At 45.1% G+C, this 14484-nt stretch overlaps 1 protein-coding gene across 4 annotated transcripts in view; it reads left to right on the forward strand.

Annotated features, from left to right (window-relative positions):
- MFSD12 (major facilitator superfamily domain containing 12) overlaps window positions 1-14484 on the forward strand; it is a 262723-nt gene that overhangs the window by 193507 nt on the left and 54732 nt on the right. For 3 of the 4 annotated variants that reach the window (XM_073595179.1, XM_073595175.1, XM_073595182.1), the window contains one exon: window positions 12002-12132. The exons of the other annotated variant lie outside the window; for it this stretch is intronic. In XM_073595179.1, coding sequence (XP_073451280.1) covers window positions 12002-12132 — 131 coding nt within the window. The remainder of the gene's footprint in view (window positions 1-12001; window positions 12133-14484) is intronic. 4 annotated transcript variants of the gene reach the window in all.

Raw genomic sequence — 14484 nt, forward strand, 5'->3', positions numbered from 1 at the left:
GTATGAATACCTTTTCAAGGCATGTATATGGTGTCTGCATTAGTTTTTTATTTTTTTGGCCTTTTTTTCCCTTTATTTTCACTTGTTGGACCTGCCAGTAGGTCTGTCATTTTTTGACTTCCTTTAACAGACCATACTGTCTGCCAAAAGTGGCAGAGTATTGAAACAAACCATTTAACGCTGATGGGGGTACTTAAAAGGGTTAGTTTGCATTTTATTTAAAGTGGAGTTCCAACCCCCCCCCAAAAAAAAAAAAAAATTAGTAATGTGTTTAAAAAAAAAAAAAAACATTTGGAGAAAATTTTTTTACTCACTTCTAAGACTCCTTTCACACCGAGGGAGTTTTGCAGGCGCTATAGCGTTAAAAATAGCGCCTGCAATCCACCCTCAAATAGCTGCAGCATTGTCTCCAGTGTGAAAGCCCGAGGGCTTTCACACCGGAGCGCTGCGCTGGCAGGACGTCAGGAAAAGTCCTGCCAGCAGCTTCTTTGGAGCAGTGAAGGAGCGGTGTGTTTACCGCTCCTCCACCGCTGCTCCCCATTGAAATCAATGGGGCAGCGCTGGGATACCGCCGGCAAAACGCCGCTATTGCGGAGCATTGCGGGCGGTTTTAACCCTTTCTCGGCTGCTAGCGGGGGGTAAAAGCGCCCTGCTAGCGGCCAAAATGCGCCGCAAATCCGACGGTAAAACGCCGCTATAAATAGCGGTGTTTTACCGCCGATGCTATAGGCGGCTCGGTGTGAAAGGGGTCTAAATGCCTATTGCTTAGTCTGCCTCATTCGGTGCCTGGGCTGGTGACATCACTTCCCTCGGCGCAGGAGAGGGAGGTCGCCTCTCTCCCCTCCCTCTTGTCAATCATCTGGGACACGTGACCGGTCCCAGATGATTGCGGGGCCAGTGACAGCGCGCGGCTCGCGCATGCGCAGTGGGTGCCCGGCTGTGAAGCCACAGCCGGGCGCCCACAGTTACAATGCCGGCGCCACCGAGCGGAGGGGGGGAACGAGCGGGGCTTCGATCCCCCGCATTGCTGGACCCTGGGACAGGTAAGTGTCCAATTAAAAGTTAGCAGCTGCAGTATTTGTAGCTGCTGACTTTTAATTTTTTTTTTTTTAAATGGGAACCCCACTTTAAGTAAAACTTTTTATCCCAAAAGAAAAAAAAAAAAAAAACTGGTGCTGTAACTGCTTGAAAAGTGTAATCTGGAGTTCAGCTTTAATTGGCTATTCAATTCCATCTAAATCTGCTAGTGTACCTTTTTTTTAACAAAACAGATGTGCTTTATTGTCACAGAAGGTAAAAATACAAAATACCAATTGACCTAGTACATAACACTTCATGGAAGATATACTTGCCTTTACATAGATCAAGTCAGTATGTACAAATTGGAGGGTAGCGTATAAGAATATCAATACTATATATGAACCCCACCCCCCACTTTTCCCCACACCTAGAAACCCTCCCACCCAACAAGCAACATATTCTCAAAACACTGTATGTCATTAGGAGGATAGCCACAGAGTCCATACTTTTTCGAATTTCCATGGACATCCTCGGTTAATATGTCATTTTAAACATGGGAATGGCTGCCTCAATCTGTGCTTCCCAGGCTGCAATGGACGGTGAGGAAGAGTCAATCCACTTCATGAGGATCTCCTTTTTGGCATAGAAAAGAAGATAGGAAATTAATAATTTAAGATGATAGGGTCGTTGTTCGTCATCATGAACCCCCAACAGAGCTAGCTCTGGTGGGGCTGGGATGGATATTTGTAACCTGGAATTAATTTCTCCAAAAATCGCAGACCAAAATATCGCTATAATGGGGCATTCTCAAAACATATGAAAGAATGTTCCAATTTGAACCTTACATTTAGGGCACAGGGAAGATACGATGGAGTCTCTGAGGGGTGTAATAAAACCTATGGATAAATTTAACCTGAATTAATTTGTCTTTAGATGCTATCACTAGTTTAGGGCCATATTCGGGACAATCCTCCCATCCCTCCCTGTCAAGCGATGGTATGTCTGTACGCCATTTCTCCCATAATTTCTCTACCTTGGGAGAATCCCTACCCAGGAGTGCATTATAAAGGGTAGAGAGGGGTTTAGAAACACCTCCGGGGTATAGAAGTTCTTCAATGGGATCAGCTTGAAGCATGGGAGTTTGTGGAAACTGAGCCCTAGCCGCGTGTCTAAGCTGCAGATACCTGAACCTCATCGATTGGGGCAGATTAAACGTAGCTGTCATTTCTGGTAGAGAGAGCAACTCCCCTCTGGACATTATTTGCCCCAGGGTTGTAATGCCATATCTAGCCCAAATCTGCAGGCCCGGGATAGTACAGAAGTGCTTTAGCACTGGGTTCCCCCATAAGGGATGGGCTGGTGATAAGTGGTCCGGCTTAAGGTACCTTCGTCTAGCCGCCACCCAAACCTTCCACGTTGCCCTAGTAGGCCCAGGGACCTCAAGGTAAGCCCCCGGTCCCCTGTAGGTAAAGTTACGGAGGTCAGCCAGTGAGCCCAAACAGTTCGCCTCAAGGCAGACTGCTGCATTAGTTCTGGAGCCCTGAAACCACCAGTGGACCGACACCAACATAGCCGCCCAAAAATAAATCCGGAAATTAGGGAGAGCCAAGCCCCCCAAATCAGCAGGCAACCACAGTGTGGAGCGCGACAACCTAGGGTTCCCCCCACCCCAAATCAAAGAACCCACTAACCGATCAATTTCCTTAAAGAATGAAACAGGGACCCAAACTGGGCAATTTCTGAACAGATAGTTAAATTTAGGAAGTATCATCATCTTAAGGAGATTGATGCGCCCCAAAAGATTTAGTGGTAAGTTCTCCCATGCAGAGCATTTTGTACGTAAGGTATTCAAGACAGGGGTTAGATTCTTTATAATAAAAGCAGAGGGGTTTCTCGTAATCGCGATCCCGGGGTATTTGAACTCCTTCACCCATTGTAGCGGGGAGGAGGGGGGTCCAGAGGTAGCACCATCATCCAGAGGGAACAAAACTGATTTCATCCAGTTGATTTTTATACCGGATAATCCCCCAAAGCTATCAAAAATTTGCAGGGCAGCTTGAAGAGAGGGGCCAGCGTCATTTAGGTATAAAAGCGTGTCGTCGGCATAGAGGGAGAGTTGCTCTTCCATCATACCCACCCGTATGCCCAGGATGTCTGGAGCACTCCTGATTGAAATTGCCAGGGGCCCCAGCGCCAGGGTGAACAGGCTGGGGGAGAGCGGAAATCCCTGCCTCGTACCGAGATACAAATTAAGAGTCCGAGACCCAGTTGTTAGTACGGACGCGAGCTCTAGGAGTATGATACAATTGAATACCATGAATAAACTTGGGACCAAATCCGAATCTATGCAAAACCTCCCATAAATAGTTCAATTCGACCGAATCGAAAACCTTTTCGGCATCTAGAGAGGCAATAACCCTGGACCCCGGGTTATCGTGCGAGATAGTTAGGTTAAGGAATAGGCGTCTAATATTTATGTCGGTTCCCTTGCCCGGCATAAAACCGGTTTGATCAATGCCAATTAGGTCTTCTATGACATGAGATAGACGGGTAGCCAAGACCTTAGCAAAGATCTTGGCGTCCACATTAATTGGGGAAATGGGCCTGTAGGATGCACAGTCAAGTGGATCTTACCAGGTTTAGGAACCAACACCATTACCGCCTCATTCATTGAATCAACCATCCGCCCCAGGTGCCCCCCCCCGGAGATGTCCCATGGCAATTTGGATCTCTTCAAGCATGATATCCGCCTCCAGACCCTCCCTGGCTTCCTCAGCCAGGACTGGAATGGACAGGGAATCAAGAAACAAGGACAGGGAGGAGTCAGAAGCAGCAGCCCTAGAGGAGTACACTTCCTGGAAGTATTCACGAAAACGGTCATTAATGTTACTGGGTGCCATAAGAAACCGGCCAAAACTATCCCTAATGGAGCCTATGGGGGTAGAGGGTATGTTACCTTTAGCCAGCCATGCAAGAAGTTTCCCATTCTTCCCACCATGTTCAAACACTCATTGGGCCGAATATAATAGGGCTTTGTCCGTCTGGGCCATCCTAGCTATAGAAAGGCCACACAGAGCTTACTTCCATGCCTTATACCGGTCGTCTCCCGGAGCAGAGGCAAAATCAGCCTCCAGTGCAGCAGCCTGTGTCTCAAGTCCTTCCAGGGAACGAGCAGATTCACGTTTAAGTCGAGCAATACTAGTCCCAAATTCCCCTCTAACCCAGGCCTTAAAGGAGTCCCATAAAATAGGCGGGGCAGCACAGTCAGCATTGTCCGTCCAAAAGTTGCAGATGGAAGCTGTAAGCGGTTCCTGCAGCCTCTCATCATTAGCCCAAAATCTGGACAGCCGCCAAAGGCGGGTTCCAGGGGGGGTAGTCAAAGTCAGCGTCAAGCATAATGGAGCGTGGTCAGAAATTCCCCTGGGAAGCACAGATAAGTCCTGAACATATTGTAGTGTAGGGCCAGAGGCATACACTAGGTCTGTTCTTGACAGTTTTGTGTGAAGCGGAATGGCAAGTAAAGACCTTTAACGTCGGGTGCATATGCCTCCATACGTCAGTGAGGGCAAAAGTGTCAGCCCACGGAGATCTGGAGTGTCACAAGCCGACCGGTGCAACCTATCAAGTTCTACCGAAGGAACCATATTGAAATCCCCCCAGGAGAAAGACCAAAGCAGTGTCAAATTGCACCACAATTTGCATGATCTCGTGGAGGATTCTGCCAGTGGCTGGTGGAGGGATATAAATTCCAACTAATACCACATCCTTATCATAGATATTAGCATGCACAATAATAAATCTCCCCTCTCTGTCAGTTTTGTCCTCCAGAAGCCTAAACGGCAGTGTCTTATGACCCAAGATGCTGACCCCCCGGGCATATGTGGAAAAGGTGGAATGATAATTTAGGCCAACCCAGGCTTTCTTAAGGCAAATAGTCTTGTTGTTCTGCAGATGTGTCTCCTGGAGGATACAGATCTGCGGGTTATGTTTATGTAGGAAACGGAACACCAGAGAACGCTTCACGGCAGTGTTAAGACCCCACACGTTCCATGAGATCACCTTTAAACTCAGCCATTAGATGTAAGATATGGGGGAAATGTATTTTGTAACCAGCCCGAGGGAGCAGCATCCGACTCCAGTAGTAAACACAGCGTTATGCACATCTCCATGTCAAAAGATCCTTTTAGAAGTATAGACAAACTAAAGCACCTGTAAAAAAAAAAAACAAGTAAAAAAAATAAAACCCCCAACAATCTCCCCCCCACCCCAACCTAGGAATGCTTTGTTCCCCAAACATCAAACACCCAATGTCAGGGAGCGTGAACCAGTGGGTGCAGAATTGGTGGAGTTCAATCGTCCACATAGTGATGAGAGACTCCGCCACCAATAGGAAGTAGGAGAAAAATTTCCAACAACAGAAAAGTTATCAGGCTGTTCCAATGCTTATCTGCATGAACTAAGGAAGAAAAACAAAAAAGGAAAAGAAAAAATGAAGAAAACCAAGGGGATATGGCCGCTGCTCATAATCATAAAACCATAACATCCAAAGAAAGTTAGTTCACCAGGGTGTGATCTCTCTGTTATTTGAGGCACTTGTTTTCCCAGGACACCTCCTAGGATCATCAAACCTCACCATATCAGGTTGTCAAGAAGAGGCAAGCATGGCTGTCAGTATGCATGACGAATAATCCTGGGGAAGATGAGATTTAAGCTTGCAGTACATTAAATTAGCACTAGAGTCCGCCAGTTACCAGCCTTTACCAATCAGGTAGACCGTAGACCAGGGGAGATTCATTTTAGAAGGAGAGCATGCACTTTCATTGCTGCAGCAAGCAATCCACTGATCTTCTACCTTCCTTGCCCAGGTTCCCTGAGTATACTGGAGATAGGGAAGCAATGCAGATCACATTTTAATGCAGAAAGCGGCAGTCTTAGTGGCATATATCACCTGGCATTGCCCGGGGCACAAAACTTGAGATTCGGACAGTTAATCAAAACCAAAGGCACAACAGGTGCAACACGGACTCACTTGTTAGCAGGACACGTTCATCTTACAGCACATATAGCAGGGATGCGACAGATGACAACTAACATTAGTTAGCGATTTGAGGGAAGTGATTACAGCCATGTGGAAGCATCTCTAGGGGATGTAAAAAATCTAGTAGCCTCCCCATCCTAAACCCGGAGACGTGCAGGAAAGAGAATGCTGTAGCGAATGCCCTTGAGGCGCATGGCTGCTTTTACCTGATCAAAAGAGCGTCTGAGCTTTTGAGTTTCAACTGAATAATCAGGAAAGATAAGTAACTTGCCGTTCTGGTGTTGCAATTCTCCCTTCACTCTGGCTGCCCTGAGCACCTCATCTCTGTCCCTGAAATTCAGAAACTTCAAAATAAAAGTGCGCGGCGGTGCTCCAGAAGGGCCTGGTTTGGGTGGTATTCGATGGAACCTCTCTACCACATAAAATGGCGAGAACTGGCCTGCAGGGAGAAGGGTACGGAGGAGCTCTTCAATAAATTCCGTCGGACGCTGACCCTCAGACCCTTCCGCCAGGCCAACATTACGGAGGTTATTCCTCCTATTGCGGTTCTCCGCATCTTCACATTTATATTCCAGGGCTCTTATTTTAGTATGGAGGGCACGGAGATCAGCTCCATGGCTCTCCACAGTGTCCTCCACGTGTCCCAGGTGCTGTTCAGCAGTAGACAGTCTGGAACGTATTTTGTCCATATCCAGCCTTATCAATCCCACATCCAGTTGCACCACATCCACCTTAGTGGTTAGGGCAGTGAGAGAAGCTTGACAATTGCCTATAGCAGCCAGCACATCAGCCAAGCCTGGCTGTGTAGAGGAGGATTGTCCCGGCTGCTCAGTTTGGGATGCCATGTCGGTAAGGGCGCGCTTCCCGGCCCCTACGCGGTTGACACAGGCCGCCTCTAGGTCCTCTGTCACAGGGGGAGATTTCAGCTTCTTACCCCTTCCTTTTGTAGCCCGGGTCGAGCGGCGGTACGTGTAGAGGATTTGTGCCGGTATTCAGGCTCTTTTAGCCGTTATGTATAGGGAAACAGCCTAGGATCTCAGCAGAGCTCTCAGAGAAACGTCCGCTCACAGCTCCATCTTGGCCACGCCCCCCTGCTAGTGTACCTAACTGCTCTCCAATGGTGTCTCAATTTCTCTTCCATCAAGAGTGGAGACAGTCTAAGGCAGTGATGGTGAACCTTGGCACCCCAGGTGTTTTGGAACTACATTTGCCATGATGCTCATGTACTCTGCAGTGTAGTTGAGCAACATGGGAAATGTAGTTCCAAAACATCTGGGGTGCCAAGGTTCGCCATCACTGGCCTAAGGCATGAAATGTGTTACTGACTGGATCGCCAGGTGAAAATAAAGGAAAAAAGGTATACAAAAGAAAAGGACTACAGCCACCACATTTAAGGATTGGTAATCTTTCTTGGTGTTTTTAACTCCACTTAACCGCTCGCCGCCCGTCCACCAAATGACAGTGGGACGGTGCTGTACGGCTCTCGTTCTGGGACTACGTCATATGACCTTGACCCATTCAAACAGGGCAAGCGCGTGATCGTGTGCGCGCAGCCCTGTCCTGTTGGCAGAGAGTCAGAGACACTGCTCGTCACTGACGGGGGTGTACAGCCAATGGACATGGCTGTTTACTACGTGATCGCCCGAGATCTAGCCACGGCCGATCACAGATGGTACTTCCCCCTTGCACACAGCGCATGCGAGCGATCACGTGCACGTTAGTGGCTGCGTGTTACCGGGGAACACTGCAAGTCACCGACACTGGTAAACAGCCATTGGCCAGCGCTGTTTACCACGTGATCGGCTGTGATCCATTCACAGCCGATCACAAATGTAAACACAGACACCCATCGGTGACCATCGCCAGTCGCCCATCAGTGATTGTCATCAGTCACACCATCATCACCTATCAGTGAACGCTACCTATCGCACAGCCCATCAGTGACCGCCACCTGCCACCCATCGCACAGCCATCAGCGCCATGTTCAAAAAAAGTATATAGCAGTGAGGAGGCATTCCAGATCCTCTCCATGACTGATGAGAGCAGTGGGGAGTTCTCATCAGATTTTAATACCGATTCTGAGTCCAAATCAAATCCAGCATTTTAACCAATTAATAGCAGCGGATCGTCAAATGAATCGGAGGAAGAATGGATCCCTCCTAAAAGGGAAGGGCACTCTGGAAACCAGGCAGCTGACAGCAACCATGATCATATTCCCAGGCCAACTACCAGCACTGCCGCCAGCGATGGGCCCCCGAGAACAAATGCCCAGTACCAGCACTGCTGTATCATGCCCAAGTACCAGCACAGGAACTTCAAATCCCCCAACTACCAGCACTGCAGTGTCACGTCCCCCGGGAGCCAGGGCCACTACATATCTGCCAGATGGTCTTGCCAACCCAACATGGCTGCCTTCCGACTCAGGATCAGAAATTGGTACCCCTTTCATCGCACAGCCAGGTGTGCAGGCCAATACTTAAAATTTCACAGAAATTGATTGCTTTTATCTGTTTTTGCCCAACACTTTGCTGCAATTCATCGTGGATCATACCAATTTATATGCCCAGCAGTATATTGCCAACAACCCCCAATCATCATATGCCCGTCTGAGTGGAGAGATTTGATGATGGAGGGGTTTAAATTGTTTATGGGCCTCACCATAAACATGGGCTTACAAAAAAAATGGACATGCCTACTAGTCAACCACCCCATCCACCACATGCCCATTTATTTTGCCGTAATGCCCGGTCCCGATTATGTATTTCAGCAACAACACACAGTGCCCTCCCCGGCCAACGATTTGCAGAACTCTGTCCTCGATCAGCATATATGTGTAGTTGAGTCCCTGGTACCCTTTTCAGGCTGGCTAGGAATAAAACTATATATTCCTAGCAAAAGGGCCAGATACAGAGTGAAATTTTATAAGCTTTGCGTGAGAGTCATGGGTATGCAATCTGCATATATGCAGGAAGAGATTCCCAGCTCCATCCCCCTGAGTGTCCGGCCTACATGGGCACAACTGGAAAAATTGTATGGGACCTTGCATACCCACTGCTGAACAAAGATTATGACATATACCTTGATAAATATTACACCAGCCTGCCCCTTTTTGAAACATCTATACTTTGCTAAAACCCTGGCCTGCCGAACCTCCAGAAAGAACAGGAAGGGCTTCCCACAACCCATAGTGAAAAAAAGCTGTGAGGGCGGGGGGGTGCAACTTTGAGAAACAATGAAGAGCTGGCCTTAAGGTGGAAGGCTAGCAGAAATGTGTACATGATGTCCGCCATCCATGATGACACTACAGTTGAGGTATAAAGACAAGGTCCCATTGAAAAGCCAACGTGTCCAAGATTACAATCTCTACATATGGTAAAGGGGGGGGGGGTTAAATTTCAATGACCAAATGCTTCAGCCTCATTTGTCAATAAGGAGGTCCTGTTTCTGGCACAAGAAAGTAGCAATTTATCTCATCCATTTGGCCATTTATAATGCATACATAGTCTACACCAAATCCACGTAAAGCCTCCACCCCCTTCCTAAAATACATTGAAGTAGTTGTCCTGTCCCTCGTCTATCAACAGAGACCCCCCCCAGAAAACCTTTGTTCTGATGCTGTTAGTCGACTTAATGAGTGCCACTTCCCAGACAACATTCCAGCATCTGAAGCAGGCCGAAGACTCCAAAAAAAATGTCCAAAAGAGGATTTCAAATACGTACCAGCTACCAGTGTCCCTCCCAACCCGGCCTTTGCATTGGTAAATGCTCCCGACTTTATCACACATTCCTAAAATATTAGCCCATATTTTTAACTATTTCCACATTTTCATCATCTGTGCTGACCATTTTCCATGCTTCCTCAAATAACCATGCCACTGCCTTCCATGTGAACTGACCCTGGCCTGTTTTTTGACTATGCCTCCGCCTACCATTTGGACTGCTTCCACGTGAACTGGCCCTGGCCTGTTTTATCGACTATGCTTTTGCCTACCGCTTGGACTGATCTGATGCCCTGTTACTGTAGTACACAGAGGTCTCACATATGTGAGGGGTTCCAGAATTGTTTTTCTGGTTCGTAGAAAACTATTTTTTTTTCTCCAGGAAAGGCTCCAAAGAGATTTGGGTGGGAGAATCCGCTACCCCTGTGCCCAGGTCCTACCTGACTGAGGCCCTAAGCCTACTGCTGACTTGCTGCCATCATCTTGCCTCTGCCTGCCACAAGAACTGACCACACCTCTGCCTGCTACCTGGACTATGGAAATAATTCGCTGTAGCAAGAGGCAGTATGTTTATGAAGGGCTGCAGAGCTATACAATGAGTGTCTGCAGGTAACTGTGTACCATGACCATTATTATGGCTATGCTGGCTGTCTCTGCCTGGACAATTCATGTAAGCAAATGCTTTGGCTGTGCTGACCATATCCTTGTACTGACTATAGACAATATTGCTGCCTGGATAATTACTGTTGCTAAGCACATCCCTGCCTGCTGCCTGGACCAATGCTCTACAATGTGGACACTACTAAAACCACAGGTAATACTACTTTTTTTTTTTTTTTTTTTTATAGAATTTATTTTGGATTGTAATTCTTGGTATGTACATGCTATGTGTTAGAGATATGAAGGTTCTTCAAAAATGATAGGTTGCCAGGAAATTATATATGTAATTTATGCTCCTAGAACACCTGACGGTGCTACTTGGATGTTGGGCCTCTGTATGTGGCAAGACTGTGTAAAAGTCTCACATGTGGTATCGCCATACTCAGGAGTAGTAGCAGAATGTATTTGGGGTTATCATTTTTGCATGCTATGTGTTGGAAATATCTTCTAAATGAACAACTTTGTGTAAAAAAAAAAAAAGAGAAAAAAAGAAAATGCATTTTGCATTTTTTTCCCACATTTTCCAAAAACTTCTGGAAAAAAACTGAACCATTCAAAAGACTCATTATGCCTCATAGATTATACATTGGGGTTTTTGCTTTCCAAAATGGTGCTCCAGAGCATTCAAAAGTGTAAAAGGTAATCAACAAGTTAAGATATGTAATTTGTGCGACTAGAACACCTGACAGTGCTCCCTGCATATTGGGCCTCTGTATGTGGCCAGGCTGTGAAAGTCTCACACATGGTATCGCCATACTCAGGAAAAAAGTAGCAGAATTTGTTAATAACCTGTTAATATGACAATTTTTTGTTAAAAAAAAAGAAAAGAATTGTGGGAAAAAATTACAACCTACAAAAAACTCTTCATGCAACTTACTAAATACCTTGGAATGTCTACTTTCCAAAAAGGGGTCATTTGGGGCGGGGATATGTACCTTCCTAGTTTGTTAGTGTCTCAAGACATAGGGCCGTCTGTACATCAGGCGTCATCAATTTTCTATGATTGGCACCATGACTTGTAGACACTCTAACTTTCACAAAGACCAAATAATATACACTGATTTTGGTTATTTTTACCAAAGATATGTAGCAGTATAAGTTTTGGCCAAAATTTATGGAGAAATACTAATTTTCAAAATTTTATGACAGAAACCGAGGCATTTTTTCACATGATTTTCGGTCGTCTTTTATTTATAGCACAAAATATAAAAAAACCCACAAGAGATTATATACCACCAAAAGAAATCTCTATTTGTGTGAAAAAAAGGATGTAAATTTCATATGGGTACAGTGTTGCATGACTAATTGTCATTCAAAATGTGAGTGCACTGAAAGCTGAAAAATGGCCTGGGCAAGAAGGGGGTGAAAGTGTCCAGTACTGAAGTGGTTAAAGTGTGTGGCCACCAGCATTAGTAGGTTATAATACTTGAGAGCATTATACTTGTTAGCAAAACATTACATATGTATGAAAATGAAAGAAAATGCAAAAATATGTAAGAGTATGTATGTATATATGTATATTAGAAACATGTATGAACATTAAGCCCTTTATTTTACTTTTTAGTACTGAACTCTGCTGTCAAGCTTGTATTCCTTTCTACCGCTGGGTGATGGTGATTGTAACTGGAGGACTTGCCTTAGTGAGTGCGTTGCCTCTAAGCTCCATCATGATCTGGCCTATCAAAATTCGGTTTTGTAAGTATTGATGTTGTATAAATAATATTATACATAACCCATAAGTTAACTGCTTGGAGCTCTATTCCTAATTTCACTTAATAGGCTGAGAATGGAAAATTTACTTACATTTTACTTTGTTTTAAAGTGCCTTTTTTTTCTTGTCCGTCCAAAGATCAGCTGTAGAGAAAATATATGCTCTTTTTTTTAGTTTTAGTATTTTGGCAAAGCTTTATTTGTATAGGCCACCTTTTTTTTCAGTTTTCTTCCTGAATAGGAACTTCACCCAGGTTTGGGAAAATTAAAAGTCTGCAGTTAATAGTACTGTAGCTGCTGACTTTAAGAAACTGTTATTTACCAGCCCATGCAGTCTAGCACTGACTGCCCATAGCTGATGCTTCTCGGGGTCCCTGTTTCTCCACCCCGCCTATCTCGTTTTCAGGAGCCAACTGTCCTTTCCTGATGCCTCACAGCTGGCTCCATTTTGCGCATATGCTAGACATGGCCTGCCATGAGAAAGCCCCTGGGATGTGCAATGCTTTCTCAGGAGGCTGCGGTCAGGAAAGGGGGTGGTCTAAGGTTGCATCACGCTCTTCCAGCCAAGGAACGAGGAAATAGGAGTAGGTGCCACCAAAAAAAAAAGGAAAAAGGTACTCTCCGCCTGAAAAAAAAAATGCTATATCAAAGCAAACTGGGGGAGAAGAATTAAAAAAGGTAACTTTAAATTTCTTAATCCTCACAGGACAGAGGAGAGTTAAAGTGGTTGTAAACGCTTTAAAACCACTTTTGCCTACAGTTAAGCCTATAATAAGGCTTACCTGTAGGTACCGTGAATTTCTCCTAAACTTGCACAGTTTAGGAGATATTCCCTATGTATGCATGTGCCAACGTCATCGGCACATGCGCACTAAAACGGCTCGTACGTGCCATTTCTAAAGCTGCTGTGCCCGTGACCTGCGGTTCCCTCGTGCATGCGCGGGAGTGACGTCATTGCGGCTCCGGCCAATCACAGTGCCGGAACTCGCAACCTTGAAAGTAACATTCCGGAGACTTGTCGCCCGTCACATCGGTGTACGGGGTCCGCTGCAACAGCTTCGTTCTAAGGTAAGTATTTCATAATGAGCTAGTATGCGATTCATACTAGCTCATTATGTCTTTGTCTTGCAGGGTTTTTTTCTTTTTTTTTCTAGGGTTTACAACCACTTTAATTCTTAGACCATTGGGTTAAACTCCACCTCCAAATGATCTTCAAATAGGAATGCTTGACCCAGCACTGCATAATCCCTCCAACTTAATGCAGTGCTTCACTTTGCTTGTAAAGCCCAAAGCTAAAGAAAAAAAAATGCCTTGCGCCAAAGGAGGCGCTTGGCTACCAGTGCTCAAATAGATTAAAATGCACAAGGTTATTGTACGTAAATAAACCATGTGAACATAACCTGCAATCAACAATAATTAACCAATGGAAAAACAGGGGGCTAATGAGCGGGTAGACAAATAACTAGACAAAGAAAAAAAACAGACTAGGGGTGCCGCTGTCAAAAAGGAGAAGGGACTCCATCTGTAAAAACAAATGAGGGGGGAGGGAGGATAGTGCAACCATTCTAGTGTAGTAAGTTCCAACCAATTTTAATAAAAAAAGGTTTAACCACTTCAGCCCCGGAAGGATTTACCCCCTTCCTGACCAGAGCACTTTTTACAATTTGGCACTGCGTCGCTTTAACTGCTAATTGCGTGGTCATGCAATGCTGTAACCAAACGAAATTTGCGTCCTTTTCTTCCCACAAATAGAGCTTTCTTTTGATGGTATTTGATCACCTCTGCTGTTTTTATTTTTTGCGCTATAAACGGAAAAAGACCGAAAATTTTGAAAAAAAATGATATTTTCTACTTTTTGTTATAAAAAAAATCCAATAAACTCAATTTTAGTCATAGATTTAGGCCAAAATGTATTCGGCCACATGTCTTTGGTAAAAAAAATGTCAATAAGCGTATATTTATTGGTTTGCGCAAAAGTTATAGCGTCTACAAACTAGGGTACATTTTCTGGAATTTACACAGCTTTTAGTTTATGACTGCCTATGTCATTTCATGAGGTGCTAAAATGGCAGGGCAGTACAAAACCCCCCCAAATGACCCCATTTTGGAAAGTAGACACCCCAAGGAAATTGCTGAGAGGCATGTTGAACTCATTGAATATTTATTTTTTTTGTCCCAAGTGATTGAATAATGACAAAAAAATAAAAAATAAATAAAAAAAAAAAAAATTACAAAAAGTTGTCACTAAATGATATATTGCTCACACAAGCCATGGGCATATGTGGAATTGCACCCCAAAATACATTCAGCTGCTTCTCCTGAGTATGGGGATACCAC

This window comes from Aquarana catesbeiana, linkage group LG01 (assembly GCF_042186555.1).
Source record: "Aquarana catesbeiana isolate 2022-GZ linkage group LG01, ASM4218655v1, whole genome shotgun sequence".
In the NCBI taxonomy this organism is placed as follows: Eukaryota; Metazoa; Chordata; class Amphibia; order Anura; family Ranidae; genus Aquarana; species Aquarana catesbeiana.